This window comes from Rhincodon typus, chromosome 9 (genome assembly GCF_021869965.1).
Source record: "Rhincodon typus isolate 14 chromosome 9, sRhiTyp1.1, whole genome shotgun sequence".
NCBI classification, from domain to species: Eukaryota; Metazoa; Chordata; class Chondrichthyes; order Orectolobiformes; family Rhincodontidae; genus Rhincodon; species Rhincodon typus.
In genome coordinates, this window is record NC_063340.1 from 79,867,413 (window position 1) to 79,893,895 (window position 26,483).

At 38.7% G+C, this 26,483-nt stretch overlaps 1 protein-coding gene across 1 annotated transcript in view; it reads right to left on the minus strand.

The window, feature by feature from the left end:
* Positions 1 to 26,483, minus strand: part of ahctf1 (AT hook containing transcription factor 1) — an 81,450-nt gene that overhangs the window by 7,330 nt on the left and 47,637 nt on the right. The window contains exons 24-33 of the mRNA XM_048600780.1: positions 25,677 to 25,821; positions 23,780 to 23,930; positions 21,308 to 21,415; positions 15,309 to 15,504; positions 14,446 to 14,643; positions 12,861 to 13,365; positions 12,620 to 12,746; positions 10,110 to 10,219; positions 3,205 to 3,383; positions 361 to 1,942 (exon numbers count right to left, since the gene is read on the minus strand). Coding sequence (XP_048456737.1) covers positions 361 to 1,942; positions 3,205 to 3,383; positions 10,110 to 10,219; positions 12,620 to 12,746; positions 12,861 to 13,365; positions 14,446 to 14,643; positions 15,309 to 15,504; positions 21,308 to 21,415; positions 23,780 to 23,930; positions 25,677 to 25,821 — 3,301 coding nt within the window. The remainder of the gene's footprint in view (positions 1 to 360; positions 1,943 to 3,204; positions 3,384 to 10,109; positions 10,220 to 12,619; positions 12,747 to 12,860; positions 13,366 to 14,445; positions 14,644 to 15,308; positions 15,505 to 21,307; positions 21,416 to 23,779; positions 23,931 to 25,676; positions 25,822 to 26,483) is intronic.

Genomic DNA, 26,483 nt, shown 5'->3' on the forward strand with positions numbered 1-26,483 from the left:
CTGTGTTCATCCAGCTCTACATCTTGTTATCTTAGATTCTCCAGCATTGGCAGTTCCTACTATCTCTGAATTAATTGCTAGACTATTTGTTTTTAATTGCTAAGCAAATGGAAAACGTTTTACAACAGAAATAAAAAGACATAATAAATTAATATGTTAAATTTTCATGTTTCAGGCCAACAATAAAGCATTCCAGATTGGTGAAAGTTGTTTAAAATAGAATTATATCTTCATTTCAAATTTGGGCTATTAGTTGACTAAAACAAAAATAGCCTGATCTACATAACTTAGAACACACATTTTTAAAAAAGGTTCAAAACATATGAACAAACATGGTTTAAAAGCCTTAGCCAAAATTACCTTTTGACTTTTTTGACGATCTTGTAAGAGGAGGAGAGAAAGTGTAGGAGTCTTCTTCTGTTAACATTATTGCCTGTGATTCAGAACCTTTACCAGGTCTCCTTCTAGTTGGTTTGTGGGTAAAAGTTACTGTAAGCTGTTCATCTTGCCTGTCATCCCCGACATTATCTTTAACAACAGACTTTGTCATTTCTTTGCTTGGAACAATCTGCCTCCTTTTTGTCTGTGAATTAGCAGGCAGGGTTATCTCAACATTTGAAGTCAGTTCAGCAATGTTTTCTAGTGCCATAAAATGGGCACCTTTGGCCCTACTTCTTGTAAGTCTACTGGGTGTGGGTTGCACAGGCACTTGTTCATTAATCTCCAATGTTGAAAGTGGGTCATTTTGTAGGGCATGAACTTCAGAAAGTTTCCTACTTTTCTTTCTAGTAGAATGACGAATAATAGGAACATCAGCTTGCTGATGTGGCGGTGTTTTTAAAGGATCATGCAAGATGTGTTCTGTATCTGCTTTAATAGCAGCACTACTTCTTGTGGATCTCAGGACTGGAACAGTTTCAGTGTGCTGTGACAGTGGTGTTTTGGCGACAAGCAGAGTACTTTCTATGACATTTGTTTTATGAGTGTTAGTTTTCTTGGAGGATCTGGAGGTAGGATGGACTGTGTCAGACTTTTGATCAATTGGCACATCCTTTGGGTCAGCAAAGTTACTTTTCAGGATCTCAACTACACCTGTAACAGTTCTTCTTGTACTTCTCCTTGGTGTTGCAGTTATTTCAACCTTAGGTTTAACTTCCTGTATTTCCACTAACACAAGCTCCTCACTATCTAGAGCATCGTCTTCATTCATCTTATTACCTTTTCCTCTCAAGGATCTTTTAGGTGTTGCAACTTGCTTAGTCTGGAGAGCTTTGCTAGACTCATCTGCTTGTGCTTTCTTTATTGTCTTGCTTTTACATGACTCACTCCTCTCATTTATTACTGGCGCATCTAACTGAACAGGCAAGGAGATCAGTTCAGATAATTCTACCTTTGACTGATCCATTTTAAGAACTTCTATTGAATTATCTGTTTTGGCCACTTTAATTGGTTCAGTTACATAGGGCAATGCTTCAGCCAGGTTACGCTGATCTTCCAATGGTTCTTGGAGAACCAAAGAGTTCTGTTTTATATATGACTGCTCTTCACTTTCAAATACATTAAACTCTGGAGCATTTTTATTGAGTTCACCAAGTTTACTTTCTGTTGATTCAAATGCAATTGTTTTTTCATCCTTAACTGAAAGAGGTTGTTGATTTTCCTCAGTGGGTGTCAACAGTTCCACAGCCTCATCCCCATCATTGTTTTCCAACATTAAGGTAAAGTTTTCTAGATTATCATGGCGTTCCTCAACCTCAACAACTTCATCCTCAACTTGATTCTCAACTTTTACAGTGCTACAAGACTGTTCTGCAAGTTTGGAGTTATCCACTTCAAGAATTACTGCCGATTCATGCTGGATGTGCTCTGCAGAATTTTCAGGCCACGGTTCCTTGCTTGAGGGCAGTACTTCACATTCATCATCACCATCACCATCACCATCCTGCAATCAGAAGACAGGAGGTTTGTATAAGAAAATATTTCACACAGGTAATTTTACACATCCTCCATTTAAGCATATTTATTCCAACATCGTTCAGGTATATCAGAACAAATACAAGAGAAGAATTCACTGCACAGTTTTGTTAACATTCATATTAATGCTTTACAATTAAAAGAACTGTGAAACAAAAGCATTATCATTTGTTTCCTTCTCACTGAAAATAATTTACCATAAAAAGATGTATGATGCATCCCAGAACGGAGGTACCACGAGAGTTTTATTCATCACAAAAGTAATGTGCTCTGATTTCCATAGTCAAATCACATAAAAAGTTTAATTTTAGTATTGCATTGCAATTATTTTGAATCAGGTGAAGAAATATTGTGAAGGTATGAAAATAGATCAGACGAATGCCTGCAAACCTCAAAGGATGGAGTTACTGGGTGTAAAATGTTTGTACAGCCAGTGAAAGATGACATAATACTTGGTTTGAGCTTTAAAGCAGTCAGTAAACCCTTGCTTTCAAATATATTTTTAAAGGTGAAGTCACTGGGAATTCATTACTATTTATCTGGATGAATGCTCATCAACATTATTTAATGATAAGAAGACATTTTACATGGAATGAGGACTTGCCAGTGTTGCCAACATCCAAAAATCACATTAAAATTATGACTGGCCAACATCCAGAGAAATTCAAGGGTAGAACAAAAACCTATCCACTAACTAATAAATCCAGACACATGGCTACAGCTAGGAACAAAGTCATGCACAGTTATCGATATTGTAGCATCTCCAGCTTCTAATTTATGTTAGTGACTTGGGTTAAAAAACTCAAAGTCAAATTGAAGCAATGCCGAACCAAGCGAGGTTAGTTGATTTGGAGGAGACAATGCAAGTTGCTCCTGGGTAAAGTGCACTATTTAAATAAATAATTTAAGTATCTTCTAATTTGAATGAAGCTAGATGCTAGGTTACCGTCAGATATTTCAATCACATTTTCCATTGAAATCACACAATTAGCAATAATGTCAACACTCAAAAAAATTTGACAAACTGAGACCGTGAAGAATTAGAGACACAGAAGCGTGACAATTCACATTTTAACATGAATGAAAAGATGCATTCATACCCACCAGCACGTCCTACAGCTTCTTTATTCAGAGACGACCTTCTTCATAAGACAAACGAATGAATGACAAACAACAATACATGTCATAATGTTAAAAAAACAGAAAAATAGTCGGACTATAAATGCTTACCTGAATATGCTGAGTGCTTACAGGAAGCAAAATTGTAAGTGGCTCATTCATTGTACACACACCATTATCATGCATTATTTCAACATCACTTTCCTCATTTATTGATAATGCTGATTCATTTTCTTCACTTCTTGACTGTGTATTGGGAATGCCCTCATCATCAACTACAATCACCACAGCTAGAAAAGAAATGCAATATTTGAGAAACACATTCCCTGATTCACATTTAAATACAAAGCAAACAAATCTATATATTAATAGTTATTGTAGCTTTTTAAAAGGACGAGATATTAATGACTGTTTAGTTGACCTGTATATTTGTATATCATAAGATTCAATAGGTTGAACGATCGCCCTTTCATAGTATTTTTTCTTCGCATCCCACTCCATAAAGAACCTTCATCACTGTTACAACAATTTCTCTGGCTCTCAAAACAGCAAAATAGAAAACATTTATTTTCTCCTTCTTTAAAACGTGACGCGGGTCAATCTTAGAAATTCTAAGTTAAGAATGCTACACTAAATATAGATACTTTTACGTTGGGTTTATTGCACCCAAGATACAATAGCTAAATTAAGGAGACAGACTCCAGGTAGACTAAGTCAAAAATCATATGACATCAGGTTATAACCCAACAGGTTTATTTGAAATCACAAGCTTTGAGTGCAGCCCCTTTGTCAGGAAAGCACGCAGACAGAGGTTACCGGCAGAGAGATCAAAGGATCATACAACTGGTGCAAGTGTAGTGAACGCTGACTGCCTCCTCTGTGTGCTTTCCTCTCACTGCACCTGACGAAGGGGCTGTGCTCCAAAGGCTTGAGCTTTCAGATAATTACTTCGATCATGTAGAAAAGCAACTGGTACTGTTTCAGATGAAATTAGGATCTGTATGGAAGATCGTGTAAATATGTTCTACATTTAGTTGGCCTCAAAGGAACAGGAGTAAGGCACTGACAGTCTGTTCTGTGATTCAAATAAGACCACAGTTGATCTGTGTCTTAACTTCATATACCCTTATAGGTTTTGTAATGCTCAATACCCTCGCCTAATAAAAGCTCAGCTTTGACATTTCAATTGATTGGTGTCAAAAATGTTTGGAAATAGATAGTCCCCGATTTCCACTGTCCTTTGCGTTAAGTAGTGCTTCTTGGCATCACTGTTAAATGGCCTTATTCAAATTTAAGGCTCTGACTTCTTATTCTAGACATTATTAGGCAAATGAGATTATTTATCGTATCAACTGTATGGATGATCTTAAACCACTCAATTGGATCATACTTTATATATCATTTATATTGAAGGGAATCTTACCAGGGATGCTTTCATAATTTAGTCCTTTTAGCCTAGTATAACATTGGTGAATCTGTGCTGTAGAACCCCTGCCACTCCCCACCACAAGGCAACACATCCCACCCGAGATGCAGTGCCCAAAACGGAAGGATATATTCTTGAAGGGAGTCTAGCCATAGCCCTGTACAGCAGTAACAATCTATTTGTTGCAATCTATGTTCACATTGTAACTTTAACTTCACACGTTCATCATAGTATGTAAATATCATAGCAATGAAAACCTCAAAATATATGCAGGCACCAGAGATCAAGAACTAGGTTTTGATTTTTGATCAGTTGTGGTTAACAGACAGAAATTTATCACAATATTTAAGCATCTCCAAAAAAAGCCATGCAATAAGAGTTTCTGTTTGATTAATTTGGAGGAGTGTGCACTTTCTTCTTTCAAGGTCAGATCCCACTTTTCCAAATTCAGAGTTTTACAGTGGGGAATTACCTGACCATAATTTTGCTGCATGCCAGTGTAAAACATTGACATATTACTCAGAATCATTGAATTTTACAGTAGAGAAGGCTCATCATGGCCGTGCCGGCTCCCAAAACAGTTACCCAGCTAGTCCCATTCTCCAGCCCTGTAAATTCTTCGCTTTCAAATACATATCCGGCTGTCTTCAGAAACCTCCAAATGGAATCCACCCCCCCATGCAATGCATTCCAAATCCCAACAACTCAGTAAAGAAGTTTCACATCTCATTCCTAACTGCATTGGTGACAATTGTGAAATTGTGACCCCTAGTTACTGACATACCAACTAGTGGAAACAGAGCATCCTTCTATATCCTGTCAACATTGTTCATAATTTTGAACCTCAACAAGATCACTTCTCTGCTTCAAGGAGAATACATATAATTTCTCTAATCTTTCCTAGTATCTAAAATCTCTCATTCCTGGTATCATTCTCATAAATCTCCTTTGCACTCTGGTTCAGAGCACCTTATTTAAGGAAGGGTGTGATAGCCTGGACAAACAATAATCCAAATATGGTCTGACCAATGATTTATACAGGTGTAGCATCGCTTCCTCACTTTTATACTCTATGCCTCTATCCCATAATCCTTCTCAACTTTCCTTGACACCTTCAAAGAATTATGCACCTGAACCTGGAGGTCTCTCTACTCAAGTACTCATCTCAAATTTGTACTACTGAGTCTGTATTTACTTTCCATGTTTCCTCTAACAAAAATGCATTACCGCATTTCTTGGCAGTGAAACTCATCTGCCAGGCATCTGCTCATTTGGCCAACTTATCAATGTCCCCCTGAAGTCACGCAGCATTATCCTCATGATTCATTATCCTCCCTGGCTTAGTATCATCTGCAAATTTAGATATTTTGCCTTCAGCACCCACTCCCAAATCTTTTATATAAATGCAGAAAAAGCAACGATGCCAACACTGGATTCCCGAGGAACACCACTTTCAACTCGTCTCCAGTCTGAGAAACATCAAGCTATACGTACCCAATGTTTTCTATCACTTAGGCAATTTCTAATCTGCTGCCAAGGACCAATCAATCCCAAACATTTCTAATTTGCTAACCAAACTGCCATGTCGCACCATATCAAATGCTTTATGAAAATCCAAACATACAACATCCACAGCACTACCCTCAACCACTGCTTGAGTCACCCTGTCAAATAATTAAATTTGTCAGACACGACCTGCCCTGCCCTTGACAAAACCATGCTGACTGTCTAGAATAAAGTTATTTTTCTCTAAGTGCATATTTATCTTATCCTGTATAATCGTCTCCATCAGGTTTCCCCACTATTGACGTCAAGCTAACAGGTTTGTAGTTTCCTGGGTTATCCTTTGCCTCTTTATTAAACAGTGTCACATTTGCAATCCTCCAGTCCCTCAGGACTGAACCCGGTGTTCAGGGAGACTTTGAAATTTATCAACGGCTCTGCAATTTGCTCCTACACCTGTCTCAGCAATCTAGGATGCGTCCCATTCGGGCCTGGTGCATTCTATCATGATACTGGACATGTGCTCAACACCCAGATTTTCAACTGGGCCATTGTCACCATTTTCTCATTTGGTAAAGACAGAAGCAAAGTACTCATTTAGTAGGAGATAGTAAGAACTGCCAATGCTGGAATCAGAGCTAATAGTGTGGAGCTGGAGGAGCACAACAGGCCAGGCAGCATCAGAGCAGCAGGAAAGTTGACGTTTCAGGCTGGGGCCCTTCTTCAGAAGGGAGGGTTCTGACCCATAACGTCAACTTTCCTGCTCCTCTGATGCTGCCTGGCCTACTCATTTAGTAGCTCTGCCATACCCGTTGCTTCAGTAAGCACCTTACCCTGCTCTTTCTCTATGGGCCCCACTCTACCATTCACTAACTTTTTTACTATTAACGTTTGAAGAACATTACACTATTTGTTTTAGCACATCCTGCTATTCTTTGCTCATGCTTAGTCTTCCTTATTCCAACCATAGTCTCTTTCTAGCATTTGAGATACTCTTCTCTATTTCTGTTGCTATTTCCAGTAGGAATCATACGTCTCCTTTTACTTCCTTATCTTCTCATCAATATCCTTAGTCATTCAGGGTACTCCAGCTTTGGATAATGATAAAACATCAAAAGTTTCTTGCTGTTGTCCACCCACTACCCCTTAGAGTAAGGCATTGACATGCACGTATTATAATTGCAGAAAGTAGTAGCCTGTAATAGTATTGAACTAGAGCCTGGGCAGAAATGAGGAAAAAGTGAAAAAGTGAGGGAGAAGTTAAAATGGGCCTCCAGAAAAGTTATCTGCAACTGCTCTGATGCCTCCTGCAGTATGTCAACCTATTGCCTGATACCCACCACTGCAGGTCAGGTGGAAAACATTGAACTCTCAAAGTACCAATTATAATACCTGAAGCTACAGTCAAAGCACAGCATTTAGCACATCTATGGCATTCTGAAAGCACAGCACTTTTTATGGCTACAATGATATCCTGGTTTCTAGCTATGGGTGGAATTTTCATCAGACCATCATAGGAATGATGTGCTTCTACTTGCAATCATTGACATCGCATGACAAAACCTTTTATTTTACAATCATATTTGTTCATATTTACTTTTAGAACTGGCATTTACTTGTACAAGAAATCAGTACCTAAAATGCATTGCAGAATCTTCTACTCTCTCTGGTGGTAAGCTGGGAGGCAGGAAGGGCTTTTAATAAAGCAGGAATGTGGCATACCATGAACATCAGATCTTTCGACTCCAGCAGAATTATGTTATGGGCAGGATAATCAAATTTGCTGTCACACTACAGTTCAGGAACATAAGTGGCTAATGCATAACCACCAAAAGGTTTTATCCTATCACCGCTGGAATGGACCATGTTACACAGAGGCTCAATGCCACGCAATATGCATGGCTGCCAAAGTGTGTGGCCAGCTTATTACTTCCACTGATTGGCCTTATTTAAAGGAAACTAGTGCCTTATCAAGGGGAGGAGCCTTTGCTACCAATTCCCCCATGATACCCACTCTATCAACACTTCTCCCTTGCTGCCTCCCTCCCTATAGCCCCATGATACTCACTCTATGAACACTTCTCCCTTGTTCATGGCTTGGGCCACTGGGTTATCCTGGGACTCTGGTGTCTGTCCATCAGGCAGTAGCCACAGCCTCCCCAGTGACGATGCTGAGCATAAGCTGCTGGTCTCTGACTGACTGCCAGCTTTCACTAAGTGAGACTTCACACCTGGATTCTCGATTCTAAGAGAAGGTCTACCACTGGCCTTACCATTGCCTGATTGGCTTGTGGTTCAGTTGGCCTTCCCAAAAAGGGGTAAAGCAGGTTTATTTCCAGCTCTCCAGCTGCCAAGCGAGACATCAATGTCTCACTAAGATTCCACCCATGATTAGCAAAGTGGCTAGTGAATGCCCTATTAGTAACCCTGCTTAGATTAGACATTACTTCCAAATTCAAGAGTATGTTTGACCAAAGCAATGAACTAAGTGCCATGATTAAGATAATCACCTTTTGTCAGGATCTAGAGTTTAAAATTGTGTATATTTTGATACCGGTTGGGAGAAAAGTGTGAAATTTTCTTATACCATCAATAAGTACTTGTACATCACCCCTTTGTTAAGAGAATGGTATTCTTGTTTGACTTGAACAGTAACATTACTCCTCTGAACTAACAAAGTTGTGAAAAACTATTTCACAGAACTACAGCTCTTTCACTAGAAGCCAGATTCACCAGTGAGTCAGTTCTCTGCAACTGCAATTTTAAACCGGACTCCCATTACATGTGAAAAATCTATTCCACGAAAAATATTTCACAACTTGGCCGTTGTGAGCAGCAATGTAACTGTTCAAGTGAAACAAGAATACCATTCTCTTAACAAAAGGGTCGGTGTACAGGTATTTATTGAGGGGATAATAACAATTACTTTCACCTCTCTCCCCTAAACTGATGGAACTCTCCACATTAAATTAATTTTGTTGCAACAGAAGAGACTAACCCAAGATTCTAAATTTGGCCATCCTTTATTTCTTTTGGGGATGAAGAGATTGTCTTCGTCAGCATAATCATTCCTCATTTGGGTGAGTTGTGAGCACTCGTCTTTTAATAAGGAAGGTAACCTTTTAGTAAGAAGGTTGAGATATGACACTTGTCCAGAGAAGAGATTTAAATGTGAAGTTTTCTAGATTATGAAGGGTTTTGGTGTGTTAATTCCAAAGGCCATTTTTGCTAAATGAGGAATCAACCTCAGACTATTAGTGAGAGAACAGGAGAACAGTCAGAATTTATGTTTATTTAGAAGGTTACTGGGCAATTTGATGTTTACACAGATGGCTGAGGCTGACAGTGTTACTTTTTTTTTCCAGAGAAGAGTAAATAAACAGTTGAAGGGAGACTGGTGGAGTTAGTTTTGAATTGCTGGAATAGGCATTTTGGATCTTCCTGTCCTCTAAAAATAGCTTCTACTCTAAACTCCCTCTCAGTACCTGAACAAAGTGGTGGCGCCTACGTTTTATTTCATGCCTTTAAACGATTACTCTCCACGCCCCACACACAGATCCTCAAAGACTAAGTTACTTTATTGTTTCTTGTGTTTACTATGAATACAATGTAATACAAGAAACAATAAAACAGATGGCTATAGAAAACCTAACATATTTGTCAACTACATAACTAGTAAATTTCAGAACTGCAGCTAAACAGCCTTGAAGAAGTGAAGCAGATGTGATGAATTACAAGTCTTTTTTTCGTGATAAGGTAAACTGTGATCCTCCAAGATATGTGTAAATTTACACACACAACTGCATAATACTGTTCCTGCACAAAAAAGTTCAAAATCACGCCGTTCTGTTTATTAAGTGAACAGTTTATTTTTGCAAACATTTTTGTTCAGAAGGTTTTTGACTGACTTGGATTTCAGTAAAAGACATTCCAGTTGTTTTCAATTGTTTCTTGGTACACAAACCTGTTGACTGTAGGTGCTGTATTGAGAAATATTCAAAAGAAAAGCTTACCTGCAATAGCAAGCTAGAGTTTTCTTAAACTAGAGATGGTAATTTTACAGAGAAAATTAAAATGCATTACATACGTTCTGCCTCTGCAGCAACTGGGTGGACCTCGCTCTGGGACAATCCTTCCTTTTCCTGTGGTATATGAGTTAGTTGTTGTTCCTCAATCATTTCTGGAAGTGGGCCTTTACTAATGATAAAACAGAATCAAAGCAAACACAGAATTAAGAGCACAGGAACAGATCATTTGGCCCAACTTGTCAAAGTCATTACTTTATGCTCCACATAAGTCTCTTTGCACCCTACTTCATCTACCAACACCAGATCCTTATATACTTCCAAATGTACTTATCTGGCTTCCCTTAAATTCATCTGTATCACTTGCTTCAAATATCCCAATAGTCTGCGTTCTAATCACTCTAGGTAAAGATGTTTTTCCTTAATTTCCTATGGGATTCATTGGTGACAATGTTTTATTCATGGACCCCAGCTCTGGGCTCATCCAAAACATCGGCATTTTAGTTAGATCTTTCCCACTTGACCCAGAGTTTTAAAAGGCTATCAAGTCACTCCTTAGCCTTTTAACAGTGCCATTAACAGAGCTGATGCTGAAAACTACAGGTATAATAGAATATCATGCTTCTGGTCTGTAGCCCTGAGACATTTACAGGCAACAGACCTCAACCAGAACGTCAACATTTTAACAGAAATCCGGGAATGAATTTTCTTCCTGCCTCTACTGATAACTCAACATAGAACTCTTTCCAAAATGAGAACAGCATCCCTTAATATTTCAATGAACAGGTTCATTCCCCAGATTAGTTGCTTGTATCTCAATTTTTTTTAATTATTAGAGATTCTTACACTCATGGGTTTTATTTTATTCACCCAAGCGGAATACATATCTCACATCTCTCAGAATCCTTTTATTGTAACAATGGGTGGATGGGTGGGAGGGGTAGGGGATAATGAAGGAAAAGAGACAAACACCAAGTTAAGTATTACAAATTCACTGGAGCTATAAGCACTTCAGGGAGGGGCTGCTTCAATGAGGTCATGTCATTAACCACATAGGCATCTCTATTTTAGAATTGGACTAAAGCTATGCACAAACCATGGAAACAAACCAAATAGTAGTAATCTATTCAGCTCTTCTAGCCAGTCCCATCATTCAACAACAGCATAAGTAATTTTTAATTCTTTTAGATAATCTCTATATCCTCTCAGTACCCAAAGTCTATATCAATCACCAATATAAGTATACTCAAAGGACCCACAGTTATTTGGATAGAGAATCCAAATACCGACAACTTTTTGAGGTAAGAAATAGCTCATTTCTATACTAAATAGTTGACCCCTCATTGTCCCCAGCCAGGGAAAGCAATCTTCCAGCATTTACTATTAAGTGCCTTCAGAATTTTGTGTTTCATTGTGATCACCTCATTCTTCCAAACACTTCTTCGATCTCTCCTCAGCCTGGGATGAAAAATTTCCTACCAGTCTGGTGAAGCTTCATTGCACTCCCTCTAAGGCAGTCCTTGGTAATACTACAAGATGCAATTCAAAGCCCAATACACTTACAGTTAAAAAAAAAAAAAATCCTTAAATCCCTTGCTAAAAGTCACTTGTTTTCCTAACAGCTTGCTCGACCTGCCTCGGATTCATTTATAGTGGACACCCCCCACCCCGAGTCCCTCAGAACATTAATATTTCCTAGCCATAAATCATTAAAAAAAAAAAAACTTTTGACTTCCTACCAAAAGGGATAAATCCACACTTCTCCACTGTATGTTCCACCTACAATGCTCTTGCCAACTCCCAACGTCAATAAATCCTTTTGTAAATCTCTCAGCTTATTTTCTCACTTAACTTTGTTACATAATGCACAATCACCTCATCCATGTTAGTGATATACATTGATAGTCGAGACCCAAACATAGATCCTTATGATATGTCACTAGTTACAATCTATTAACATAAAAAGGCCATGTTCATTTCCATCTTTTTTTCCATTCACTAACCAAACCTCAATGCATACTGATATATTGATTCCAGAGAGGGGAGTTTGTTTTATGTTCAGTTTAGGCCTGTACACACTAGAGTTCAGAATAATAGATCTATTTGAGGTATAGAAGATGCTAAAGGGGACTGACAAAATAGACATACAGAGAATGTTATCCCCTGTAGGCAATCTAGAACAAGAAGTCACAGTTTTAAGATAAGGGGTAGCAGATTTAAAACAGAGATGAGGAAAAATTACTTCTCTCAAGGGGTCATGAATCTGTGGAATTCACTATACCAGACTGTGGTGGATGCTGGGACATCGAGTAAATTTGAGGAGGAGATGGGACATATTTTTACAGTGATAGGTTGAAAGGTTTTGGACATCAGGCAAGAAAGTGGAGTTGAGGCCAAGATGAGAACAGGCATGATCGTATTAAATGGTAGTGTAATCCTGAGGGGCTGAACTGCCTACACCTTATCCTAGTTCTTATGTTCGAATATGGAGCCCAATGCTGGGAGCTCTACATTTTACGTAACTTATACACTACCTTACTGAATGTTTTTGAAATTCTAAACACAGGCTTACCTATCATTCGCAGATTCACGGTTAAAAAGGACTGCTTCCTCATTGTTTGATGTGACGAATGCTGTTGTATGCTGCGGTGAATCTACCGCTGGTGAAGTACTTCCATTCTTGGCATCAGTGTCCAAAGCTAACAACAGAAAATATTATCTCATTAATGGTTTTGTTTGACAAACAAATCAGCTGAAATTAAAGCTACTTCATTTTTAAGATGAAGAATTTTGGAACACTTAATAAAACTTACCTTCTTGACACTCAGAAGTTTTGTTAACATCTGACTCAAACAGATTTTCATTAACAGGCACATCCTGGTTTCCCATTTGTGAAATTTCAACCTTGTCACTTGCAGCATCCTCCTCTTCAACATGTTTCTCCACCCAAGCAGGAGAACAAGTTAAGATTTTCTCTCCACTACTTACAAACAACACTGCTTCAGAAACTGGTTTCCCCATTTCCTTACAAGTATCCCCTCTATCCAGAGACTCAGCAGCATCTACATATTCTTCCATGGACCACTCTTCTGTTCTTCCTGAACTATCAAAGTCATCTTTTGAGAGTTGAATTTGATCATTATCCATGTCAGTGCCAGGAAGATCAACCATTGCCACTTGCTCAGACAGCACTTCATTGTCTGGAGTTAGCTCACCCATAGCCTGGTTTTCTGTAGTTGAAGGCCATGATTCAATGGACGGTGTTCGTGGAATCAGTTTGGAAGATGAAGGCAGTAGCTGTAATTCATCAGCTGCAATCTAGAATAAAGTATAGTTTATAGGTGGTTGCAAACTGACATGACAGGTTAAATAAATAATCTACTATTCGTGAATTCAGAGGTTGGTGATGGCCAAGGGTTAAAAAAATTCTAGTCCTCCCGATTTCCATATTATTGTTAGAGGCTACCCAAAGATACTTCATCTATAAAGGGAAAAAATGGCTACACAATTGATAAAGAAGAGAAGTAGTGTTAGGTAAAGGAGCAAACTTTTATGAAGTTATACTTTTACGCACTCAAAACCACATCTGAAACAGATTCAGCATAAATCTCAACTAAACTTGTTAGGATATTTTTCTTTTTAATAAACTTGCTCATATAGTTATTATGTAAATAATCTGATTCCCCAAACAAAAGACAGTTGTAGGGGAGCATGGAACACAATCAATGTATTCACCGTTCGCGCAATGTGTCTCGGAATACAATTTCCTTCACTTGGCATGGTTTAATCTTAACTGTTCATTCCTTTGGTAATGAAAGCTTGGCCCATGTCCCCTGCCTTAAAGCTGTGTTAGGGCACTCAATCATCTCCAACTGGTGTCCTCTACCCAGTGCAAACATTTAAAATATTTCACACTTTCTCCCAAAACACATGCCAAAATCACACTCATCAGAATAATGCTCCACTTTTCACTCTCTTCACAGTTATAATAACATCATTTCTAAGAGAGATCAGAAAAGGACAGAATTCTAAAGGTGGAAACAGATCAGCCCATCACTTATTGGATTACACACTTGGACATGTGCTATTGCTCAAGCTTAAAGGCCTTGTGCCTCTTTCATCGCTGTTACTTACAATGGTATGGAGTTTCAGGGTATTTTTGTTAAAATCTAGCATGAAATTTTAGACAGCTTGCTGACTCACCACAAAAAGATCAAGATGACAACTTCTAAATGTTATGAAATAAGTCACCATACCTTTCAAAGATTATTATGTATTAACATTGAGTTTATAAAACTTATAAGCTCTAGAAAATAGAGCTAATCGTCAAGATGTTACCATTTCACAAAGATGTTTATAACGCCGTTTAATAAAGCTGAGTAATTACAAAATACATACCCCATTAGTCCACCGAATAGTTAGTTTCTCCTTCATGAAAGAAATTTTGGTCTCTTTACCACGCAATGAAGGAGTTGAAGACCTACTCGGTGAAGGACATGGTGATGTCAAGGATGTGGGACGAAGGTTGGATCTTAAGATAGATTGAGGAGTAAAACTGGCAAAAGTAGCCTCTGAAGATGTAAATATTCTTGCCCTCTAAATAGGAAAACAGAAAAATGTTTAAGTTGCCAGCATGCCCCAAGTTTAATAACTGCACCTTTCTTATCGAAAATAATGACTCATTGGCTAACAGGAAGGATATTTATCACAGCAATACTGACTACAATACACTAATACCAAGTTCAGAAAGATTTAACAAGAGCAGGTGATTGAAAACTTAATTCTTGTGTTTTCTAACCCAAGGATATATTTCCAGGAGGATGTAACATTGATCGCAGTATGGCTCCTTTGCTTAGGAATTATGTTTTCATAGAATCCCTATAGGGTGAAAGCAGGCCATTCGGCCCATCTGTCCACACCAACTCTGAAGACATTCCCACTCAGACTCTCCCCATCCATACAACCCTACAATTTCTGTTCAGCTAACTTGCACATCCCTTGATTCTGTGGGCAATTTACTATTCCCAATCCACCTAACCTACATATCTTTGGACTGGGGGGGAAAACCGGAACACCTGGAGAAAACCTACGCAGACACAGGGAGAACGTGCGAACTCCAGTGACAGTTGCCCATGGGTGGAATTGAACCCTGGTCCCTGGCCCTGTGAGGCAGCAGCGCTAGCCACTGAATCACTGTGCTGCCCCATAACTATTAAGTAACATGCTCAATCCAAAAATGTGTATTGAAATGAATTGCATACCTTCATCACAGGAGGTGTTTGTAAAAGTTTCAGCTCCGATGCTTTAGAAATGCCTCCAAGGTAACCACTATTGATGGTGCATGGTTGTAATGCATTGGCTGTCACCCAAGAAGGACTAGCCTTACTTTGTATACATGGAGTGGGCTCTGCTTTCAAGGGAGAATTGGTCTTCAGCTGGCGCACAGAATCCAACATCCTAGTCAAAGAAGAAAATTCTGTGGGAACAGTATTCTAAAAATACCTCGCTCTTTTCAAAGGATGCAACAGTAAACCATTTGCAATTGAAATGAATTTAGAGAGTTAAATCACACTGTCCTACTTAATTTTTAAAGAAGTTGTCTAGAAACAATACTCAATTGACCTCAGATTATCATATTAATATTTATGTTTAATTTGTAAATGCTACAGCAAGATTCAAGCTTCATCAAGACCTAACCCTACAACTATGCAAGTCCAAGAGTCAGAGTCATACAGTACAAAATCAGGCTCTTCAGCCCAACTCATCCATACCAACTAGGTTTCCTGAACTGAGCTAGTCCTATTTTGCCTGCATTTGGCTCACATCCCTCAAAACCCTTCCTATCCATGCACATATCCAAATGTCTTTTAAATGCAATTATATCTTCCTTAACTATTTCCTCAGGCAGCTCGTGACATACATGCATCGCCCTCTGTGCGGAAAAAAGTTGCCCTCAGGTCCCTTTTAAATCTTTCCCCTCTCACCTTAAACCTATGCCCTCTATTTTTGGACTCCACTGCTCTGGGGAAAAGACATTGGCTGTTCACTTTATCTCATTATTTTATAATCCCCTATAAAGGGCACCCCTCAGCTTCCTAAGCTCTAGAGAAAAAAGTCCCAGCCTCTCTTTACAAATCAAACCTTCCAGACTCGGTGACACATCCTTTTAAATAATTTTTGCATCCTTTCCGATTTGACATCCTTCCTAAAGCAGGGCGTGCAGAACTGTACACAGTGCTCCTGACCTTAGACCATTGGTTGTTTCGTTAAAACTGAGTAGGGTTCTATGTCTTGAACAAGTCAAAACATCTTTTCCTCACAGGCACTGTAAACAAATTAATATCCCATGACCCAAATACACTGTAAAAGGGATTCAATAACTTGGACAAAAGAAATATACATCCTAGAGATAAACAAACAGTCAAAGCTGTTCATAGCTAGGATACAACTATCATTCCAGAGAATGACATACAAAAGAAGGCAATTTTCCCATACCATATCACAGTCAAGCTGGATCTTGCAATGAAGTGGCAGATAACACAGAAGATATGCCAGTATAAAGAACATTAGTTGAACAACTAATGATATCAGGTTGTTAATGAAGTTTAACATTAAAGATCACCAATCAGATGATATAAAACTATCACCACTTCTATAATTGGTATTTATGGAATCAGGTTAGTTAAGTCTAACTACATGGCACAGATTTAGAAATTTAAAAAAATCCCCACTCTGTACCAGACACAATTGAATACTGGCAAGTTCCAGTTGTTAATAACATTTCCTGTCGTCTTAAATCCGATGGAGATGCAAAAGGGACACAAGAGGAAAGAAATAATATTCAATGGAGGACCTTCTTTAAAAAAAAAGTTGCCATTGGCACAGCCAGCATTTATAGAACATTCCTAGATACCCCTAATATGAAGATGGCAGTAAGCCACCTTCTTGAATGCTAGGGTGGTGATGGAGTTATTGAAGCAGTGAAGATGAAGTCTGTCCTCAAGGGTTCGTAGGCCACAGGTTTGAGACATGCTTTTGAAGAGTGCCTTGGCGAGTTGCGTTAATGGATCTCCTAGACTGCAGCACCCTGCTGTACATCTATCACCTAGAATACAGTTTGGTCCAAATTATCTTTGGCATGAAGCAGTATTGTTTCACCAAAGAAAAAAAAAAAAAAAGTGGGGTAGGTGGTTATCAGCCGATTTCCTCACCCACCAGTATTTTACCTCACGTGGTGAGATTTCATTAACACTGGGCTTAATTTTGAGAACACCTAGGAACACTGTCTCCATACTGAATACTTATGGGTCTGCCCTATAAATGGGGCACGCATGGTAATAGAGGAGTCCAAGAGCTTTTTTTTTTTGGCGGGGAGGAAACAACAACAAATGGTAATATTGCTGAGCTAATAAACTAGAGGATCAGACTAACGTTCCGGAGACACTGGTTCAAAATCCACCATGGCATCTGGTAAAATTTAAATTCAATTAATTAAATTTAATTAAGTTTTAAAATATGGCTTTGAAAGCAAGTCTTAGTAATACTGACCATGAAACAATCAATCATCGATTGTGGTTAATTAAAAAGCCATTTGATTCATTAAACACGCTTTAGGAAAGGAAATCTATCATCCTTCCCTGGCTTGATCTACATGTGGTTGCCTCTTAGCTGCTCTCACAGGCAACTAGACAAAGGTAACAAAGATTGCCTTTTCAGGAAAGCCCACAACCCACAACTATCAGTACAAAAAAATCATGACGTGTCTGTTGAACAGCACTTCAAACTTTGGCTCAAATCCATAGATGATAGTGATGAAAGACTTTGCCTGGGGGGCTAGGCTAAGTATGCCATTGTGCTAGTGCAATCTGATGCCTAGGTCAAACCAGAGCTCTCTCCGGTTTTATTTTGATTTTATTTCTTTGGAGCAGTTTGATGCTTGCTGGGCCATTTCAGAAGGCAAGTAAGACAGTCAGATTATAGGTTAGACCAGGTAAGATTACCAGGTTTCCTTTCCTAGAAAATATATTAGTGAGCCATTTGTACAGTTTGTACAATAATTCAGTAGCTTTATGATCATGCTAATTTATTTTAAATTCATTCACAGGATGAAGACATCGCTGGCTAGGCCAGCATTTATTGGCTAGAGGGCAGTCAAGCATATTGCTGTGGGTCTGGAGTTCACACATAAACCAGGTAAAGATGATTGGGTTCTTCACTAATGGGCATTAATGAACCAGATGAGTTTTTCCAACAATCAACTGTGGATTTGTGGTCATCATTAGACTCAATTCCAGATTTTTATTGGAAATCGAATTCCCCCTTCTGCCGAGGCAGGATTCGAACCAAGGTCCCTAGAACGTTTCCTGGTTCTCTGGATTAACAGTCCAGCGATAATACTACTCCGCCATTGCCTCTCCTAAATTATGGTGAAACTGTTAGCATCACCATCACTATTCCGAGAAGCTCACAGCAACTTCTGGCACCCACACTGGCATCACCAAAAACAGAAATCCTCCTGAAAATGTTATTAATGATTCCCTGCACCTCCACAGGGAAGAAATCAATTCCAAATCACAAAACTGATGTGAATTCCCACATTTTAGACTATTTTCAGTTTGAAAACCCCAGAAAGAGCTACTTGTTAAATGAGGTATAGTTAGATTTTTAAGATAATACCACACCATGTTACTGGTGAATAATCTCTGTTCCTGAGAAACAGACTTTATATTTGAAAGAACATAGCAGAAGGTCATTTTGCTGCTTGAGCCTATTTGCTATTAAACAAGGCCATGGCTGATCAGAGGCCTTACAGACTTTGCCACACATCTCAATAGCTTTAGATAACAAATATTCATCAATCGAAGGTTAAAATTTCCTGCCAACAGTTGACTTTATAATTCCCATTTTTTTTCTTTAGTGTCCTTAAATAAACAGAGATAAGTACAGTTTTCCAAAATAAAAAGTTTCAGAGTTAAAGAAAACTTGGAAAGATTATATTTAGGGTTTTTGCAATTTGTCACTTAATCTCTTTAAAAACCTGGGAAGAAATCTATCTGGTCCTGGGGGTTTGTCATGCTTTAGTACCATCATTCTTTTCAGTACTGTTATTTTTATTTACATACATTTCAATAGTTCCTGCCTCTGTTTCAAGATTAGGTTTCTTGCAGTTTCCAGCATAGTGAACTCTTGCTCGCCTATTTATTCTGAAATTATTTAGCACGTCTGCGTTTTCCCAGTTTCACTGTCAATAGCACCATTATCAATGTTCAAGATCCCCCACATTCTATGACTACTCTTTTTCTTAATTGTAAAGATGTTTTGTATTGATTTCAACATTCCTTGCAAGTTTCTTTCTATATTCCCTTTTCCAATTGCAAGTGCATGTGTTTCCATGTGTAGGAAGGGCGTGGAATGCCCTGCCTGCAAAAATAGTAGACTCGCCCACTTTAAGGGCATTTAAATGGTCATTGGATAAACATACGGATGATAATGGAATAGTTTAGGTTAGATGGGCTTCAGATTGGTTTCACAGGTCGGTGCAACATCGAGGGCCGAAGGGCCTGTACTGCGCTGTAATGTTCTATGTTCTATTTGCTTTTTTATTGGTTTACTTCATCTTACTTCTCCAGTCGTTCTTTGTTGCCTTTTTTGGTAAGCAGAACTCTTGTTCCTTAGTCTAGTCCTACATCACATTAAATTCTAATTTGAACACTGAACACTAGCCTTCCATCTTTCCACCCATTTACAGGTTTGCCCAGTTATTATGGACAATTCTGTCCCATACCACAGCAGTCAGTCTTAACTAAAATTAAGCTGTTTTTCACTTTTCCCTTTCCATCATTGCATAAAAGCCTATTGTCTAATCACATTTGAACTTTAACCATATCTGGTTCACCACTGGCTTCTACATACAATGTGAGACACTCACTGGTTTGTGGACTAAAATGCTGCAGAAAGCTTTTCTGGGGACACAAAAAGTTCACTCCCATTCTTACACGTTGGTCTGCTTGTTTTAATCTACATAAAAAAAGCTTAAAATAATGCATTAAAACCACTCCATCTTTGCTTTATGTTTGTCTACTAATTTCTGCACTTACACCATCTTTTCCGCGTCTCCCACTATGGCCTTAAGCCCTTTTCTATTTCTTAATTCTATCCATAAAATCTCTACTGCCTGTTTGCTTCTTGCACCATTTAAGTGATTTCATCTTTAATCACCAAGGCTAACCCACCCCTTCTGCCATTTTCCTTATTTTATAATTTGATAAAGTTAATTTTCAGTCCTGAATATCTAACAGCCATGACTACCTTGTCCTGCCCTTCAAGCTACATTTAAATCTTCAGTTCATTCCATTTGTTTCTTATATTTGGTAAATTTGTATAAAGCACAAATCACATCCCAATCTTACAATTTTTGGACAAAATATATCATTTTTGGAGTAATTTTTTTATATTTTTTAGTTCTTTATTTTGATGTCTACAGCACAATCTGACTGTTACTCTACTTTGCACCTGTTGACAATTATCTAGATTAACCTTTTCACCCAAGCTCTACAACCATCCCTAGTTTTAAATCCTTTTGATTACACCACTTATCCTCTCTACTACAGCTGTAGTCACTGCCTACTTCATGTCCCATACTAACTCGATTTTTTTTCTGTTCCAATACTGGCACCAGTGTCCCGTGAAAGAGAACCTCTCCTCTCCACACAACTCTCAAGATCTCCTCCTTTAATTTTCTTATTCCAATGAGAACTGGCACTCTAATTTGTGGGAAGTCAAATTTCTCCATTCCATGACAATCATTTTATGAATGCTTCGATGATGCTTTGACTAATAATTCAATTCCACACCTATATCCCAATCTTTGTTTCACTTTCTGTTACATAAGTGAGTGATAAATTGTGCTCATTACTTTGTGGTTAACTGGGATTGGATACTTAGCCTGCTTGGTAACATCGCTCCCCTACCATTTGTGCCAAAATGAAATTAATGCTAAGATTAGGGAAATCTGCACCACACAGCATGTACATACATCATGGGTATTGAGCTGTGCTCAAAGTCAGTGACTTACATGGTCACTTTGCACAGTCCACAACATCTAGGTCAATAATTACAGATGTCTGCACTTTGCTCAAAACTCATTTTTAATACGAATCCTCCTAAGGAACTTCAAATATGAGAAAGAATGCACAAGAATAATGAAAGAGTACGTGTGAAACAAAGTACTAACAGATTTATTAAATTAAGCAATGTTTACCTGGAAAGTCTTCTAGATTGCCTGTTTATTGGTGTGCCAACAAATGCATTAGACACATCAGCAGATTTGAGGGCTGGACTAACTGAAGTTGGTTCATTATTCCTAGGGCTGAAGGTTTTAAGAATAATGTCTTAGTACAATGATCATAATGCGCATGTTTTACCCTTTAATTTATAAAATTATTTTCATCTTTATTCATGTGCACAGGTTAAAACAGAGAATATACTGCAGGAAAAGTTACCAAGCAGGCAGGCTGAAATTAGACAGCATAACTTCAAAACAGAAAACAAACAAAAAGCATATAACATTTACAATGTACATTTTTATCAATTTACAAAATGAACAACTTCAAATTTTGCTTGTTAAGCTTACAAGATCTCCACCAACTGCTTAAGAGGTGAAATTTGAGCCCATTTGCTCACTCACTTGCAGGCCGACATTGGCCGAGAAGAGCGAAGTAGACTTTCAGAAAACAAATATTGTATTTAAATACATTAACTAGCACAATATAGTTTACCCTTACCCACTTGTTAAAGGTAACTTGCAAATTACAAAAGAAATTCAGATCAATTTTTAAGAGTGACTCACTTTCTGTGTACTACTATGATTCATATCCTTCCCTGTGGCAATGAATATCTGAACTTTGCCAATTCTTTGAAGACAATTCGTCACTTACTTACAAACACTATCTCTGCTATCTTCCCTTTTGCTGTCTTTAATTAGTCTATTTTTGGCTCTTTATCAGTTGATAGGGTTAGTTCAGCGAATCTTAATTGCAAATCTCATCCTCTTCCGCTGAAGCTAAAAAGCTTGAGTGCCCCCTTTTCCACCAAAGCTAGTTTTCACATAAATTACTTTTAATTGTCTTTTAAACACCAAATCAGGTTAAAACTTCAATACATTACAACGTTTCAGCAAACAAAGATCTCTCATTACTCAAAGGCTGGGGGGCAATCAGTATCTTACCTTAAAACTTAGAAACATTTTTCACCCCTATCCTATGTCAGAAATTCTCCCACTTATCAATATTACTCTAGTTATTCACTGCATTCCAGATAAAATACTTAAGAATTCCACAAGTACTCCCTATTGCTGCACCACTTGCTGTGAGTTAAATCTTTTACCAGCCCAAAACCATAGACATCTTAACATACCCAGCCCCACCTAGAGCAATCAAATTTGTCATCATATTTGCCATTACAGGTTTTATATTTCCTACTCAACTGTACAGAAGAGAACCATCCTCAGCCATTTTCTATACGGGGATTCTGCTGTAATGCAGAAGTTACATTCCAGTGCAACTTTGGGTTATAGAAAATTGCGCTGTATAAATAACTGGACCTATGGGAAAAGCGGGTTTGGGGCAGACCACCAAAAAAGCGTAACACAAAGGGTAGCACTACTGTCAGCAGCCGTTCTGACAGGTTGGTCCGACTGTGAAAGTGGCTTTGCAGCCCCTCCTTGGATTGACACAACTGTCCTCACTATTTCCAAAAAGTACAGGACAGTTACCCAGGTGTCCTGATCAATACTTATCCCTTAGTCAGCAACACAATGGCAGATTATCTGGTCATTATCACATTGCTGCTTATGGGAGAGTGTTCTGTGAAAATTAGCTGCTGTATTTTCTACAATGACTGCGCTTGAACAATACTTCAATGGCTGTCAAGCTCTTTGTAACATCTTGAGGTTGTGAAAGGTATAAGCCTTTGTAAGCAAGAAGATCTAGGTTCAAGTCCTGTCTCAGAACTCAATGGCCAGGGAAGGTGTGTTCACAATGTGACTAAAAAGAACGAGTATCAAATTGGTAAATTCTTCCAACACTGCTGGTAGCAAACTGTAAGACTGGGAGATTTTCCTGGTCAGCCGCGTGACTAAGAGAACTTTGGAGACTCAACCACCACTATCCATTGCTCCAGACTGAGGCATATACATGTGTATATTGCCATAGCAACTCAGGCTCCTTCAGCTATCTTATCACCACACCACAAGGGTATCAAGCAATATGGAGCAAAGGTGGGAAAACCAAGTTGAAATGCAAGTCAACCGTGATCTGACTAATTACTTAAATAGGCTGCTGGAGTCTCCTGTTGCACGCAGGTCCTGTGGCTCAGTGTTTCCTTTCAATGTAAGCTTACATATACTGATTTTCATTCTCCCCTACACTCTACTTTTCCTGCTAATACAACTGCTGGCTTCTTACTTTACAATTTTAATGAAAGCAAACAGCGAGAATCTCTGGGTCTCTCGGAATCACAACATTGTTCAAGTACACTATAGGTATCATAAGCAAAGGGCTCCTGTCAGCAAGATGCCTACTTGATGGAATCAGATTATAGCCAACACAAGTTCGCATTTTAGAAAGCGCATTCCCCTATTCATCAATTGTGTTGTAGCCAATTCATGTTGCCAGAGCATGCATTATAGCGGAACCCTGTGTACACAGACAGGACTGACATTAGAATTCTTTACCTGTTGTAAGGTTTTGGACCGGTTTCTTGTTCACTTTTTAGCCAAACTTCATTAACCTTTGAAAGCACTGTATTGATGAACGTTGCACGAGTAATCACACTTCCTGCAGTTGTTCGCCTTGCCACAGTGGATAATGGTTTGGGCCGTGTCACTGTTTGCAGAAGATCCACAAAAGACTTAGCAGAGTCATCACTTGACATTTAAAGCCAATGTGTAGCAGCCGTTAACAAAACAAATGGAAAGGTAGACCAAATAGCAGAATTTGAAATAAGCCATCTTAAAATAATGCTTTGGTTAGATCTCTCACACACCTGGGGAGACAGTGGCATAAGATGACATGGATTTGAATAACTGATGGAATTGGAATTCAATTAATCCACAATTTCAATTAATGAATTTTTAAAACTCTGGAAGCAAAAGCTAGCATGAGTAATAGTGTCAAAATCGATAAAAAGATCAGATTGTCATGAGAAAGTATGTAGTTCTCCAATGCTCTTTTGGGAAAGAAATCTGTGGTTGACTCTGAGGTGCTCTCTGAAATGGCATATCAAGCCACTGAATTGAACAGCAATTAGGGATGAGTAACAAATGCTGGCATTGTCGGTCATGCTCACATCCCATGAAAGAACAAGAAAATACCTGCATCCATAGGTGTCAATGGAATGAGTCAGGCAATGGAGATGCAACCGTGTCAGTTATGAAGTTTCTAAGATTGTTAGATTTTGATTTGAATTACAGTAAAATGAAAGAGGTCACAGCCTGTTTGATATCTAACAGCAAGCCTTTGTCGAGTGATTGCTAAGACGACTACAGGATGGCCCAGATTGCTTTACTAGGTAGAAGGTGCAAGGCAGCCACACTTGCAGACTATAGTAAAGAAGCTGTGATGGTGATGGACAGACTGAGTCTCCCTGATCAGAGGGGCCAATGGTACAAGAAGTGGCAGATGGAATTTAATTTAGATAAATATGAGGTATTATGTTTTTGTAAGGTAAATGAGGGCACGACTTATATAGTAAATGGTAGGGCCCAGGTAGGAGTGTTGCTGAACAAAGAGGCCTAGGGATGCAGGTGCATAGTTCCTTGAAAGTGAGGTCACAGGTAGACATGTGAAGGCAGCATTTGGTACATTTGCCTTCACTGGTCACAACATGGAGTACAGGAGTGGGGTTTTGATGTCGCGGGTGTACAGGACATTGGTGAGACCACTTTAATATTACTGCATTCAATTCTGATCTCCCTGCCATAGGAAAAATATTTTAAACTTGAAAGGGTTCGGAAAAGATTCACAAGAATGTTGCTGAGATTAGAGGGTTTCAGTTTTCGGGAGAGGCTGAATAGGCTGAGTAAATAAAAACTGAAAGAACTGTAAATCACAAACAAAAACAAAGCTGCTTTTGGGTCCAGTGACTCGAAGGTTGAGGAAGGGTCACCGGACCTGAAACGTTAACTTTTTTTTTCCTTCACAGATGCTGCCAGACCTGCTGAGCTTTTCCAGCAACTTTGTTTTTGTTCATGAATAGGCTGGAGATTTTTCCCTCCAGAGTGTTGGAGGCTGAGTGGCAACTTTATAGAGGTTTAAAAAAAGTCATGAGCTGCATGGATAGGGGGAGTAGTCAAGGTGTTTGTTCCTAGGATGGAGGTGTCCAAAACTAGAGGACATAGGTTTAAGGTCAGAGGGGTAAGATTTAAAAGCGATTTGAGGGGTAACATTTTCACACTGAGGGGTGTGCTCTGTTAACAATGCCTGAATAATAATTCCAAAACGTCCTGACTCCAAGGTCTTTCTGGATGCATGAATAAAGATTCATTTCTTTGGTGGTACCTATCTAGTGAAAACAAAATTTTCAGACTGTGGGGTTCAAAATGTCAAACAATTGCAAAAGCATGATCTCACCTTCACGTAAAATTGCTATATTATGGTAAGGTTTTGCACGTTCATTTGCCAGCCTTCTCTGAACCCTTGGAAGAACTTTGCCATACTGCTCCAGGATGGAATTCCTCGCAGCTGTTCTTTCTCGAATTTGGGGATCACGATCATTCTGCCAAAAAAATGTTAAAGAAATATTTTATTTCCCTTACTTTCCCTGCTTTACCGTATCTTTTTCCTGAGCTAGCCCCTTTCCATGTCACAAGAGTTAACTCCAGAATCTATTATTTTGTGTGTCAAAGGATACATAATGTTGCATTATACACAAGGGTGATTCATTGTGCAACACATATTGACTAGCGAGGCAATGGCCTAGTGGTATTATTGCTGGACAGTTAATCCAGAGAGCTGGGTTTGAATGTGCCTCACAGATGGTGGAATTCGAATTCAATAAAAATCTGGAAATAAGAGTCTAACGATGACCATGAATCTATTGCCAATTGTTAGAAAAACCCACCTGGTTCACTATTATCCTTTGGGGAAGGAAATTTCCATCCTTATCTAAACTATAGGTGACAGACCCACAGCAATATGGTTAACTCTTAAACACCCGCTGGGATGACAATGCCCTTATCCCATAAATTAAAAACAAAATTTCCTTCCTAGCCATTGCCAAATTCCAACAAGCATGATTTTACAAATACATATCTTCCCATATCTGACTCAGGAAGAAAGCAAAGGTAAGCACACGTTAGGCAAGCTTGAAAATAGCAGATGTTGTAGACATATTGGCTATATCAACTGCAGGCTTGGCCTAATGGAGAGTAACTCAGC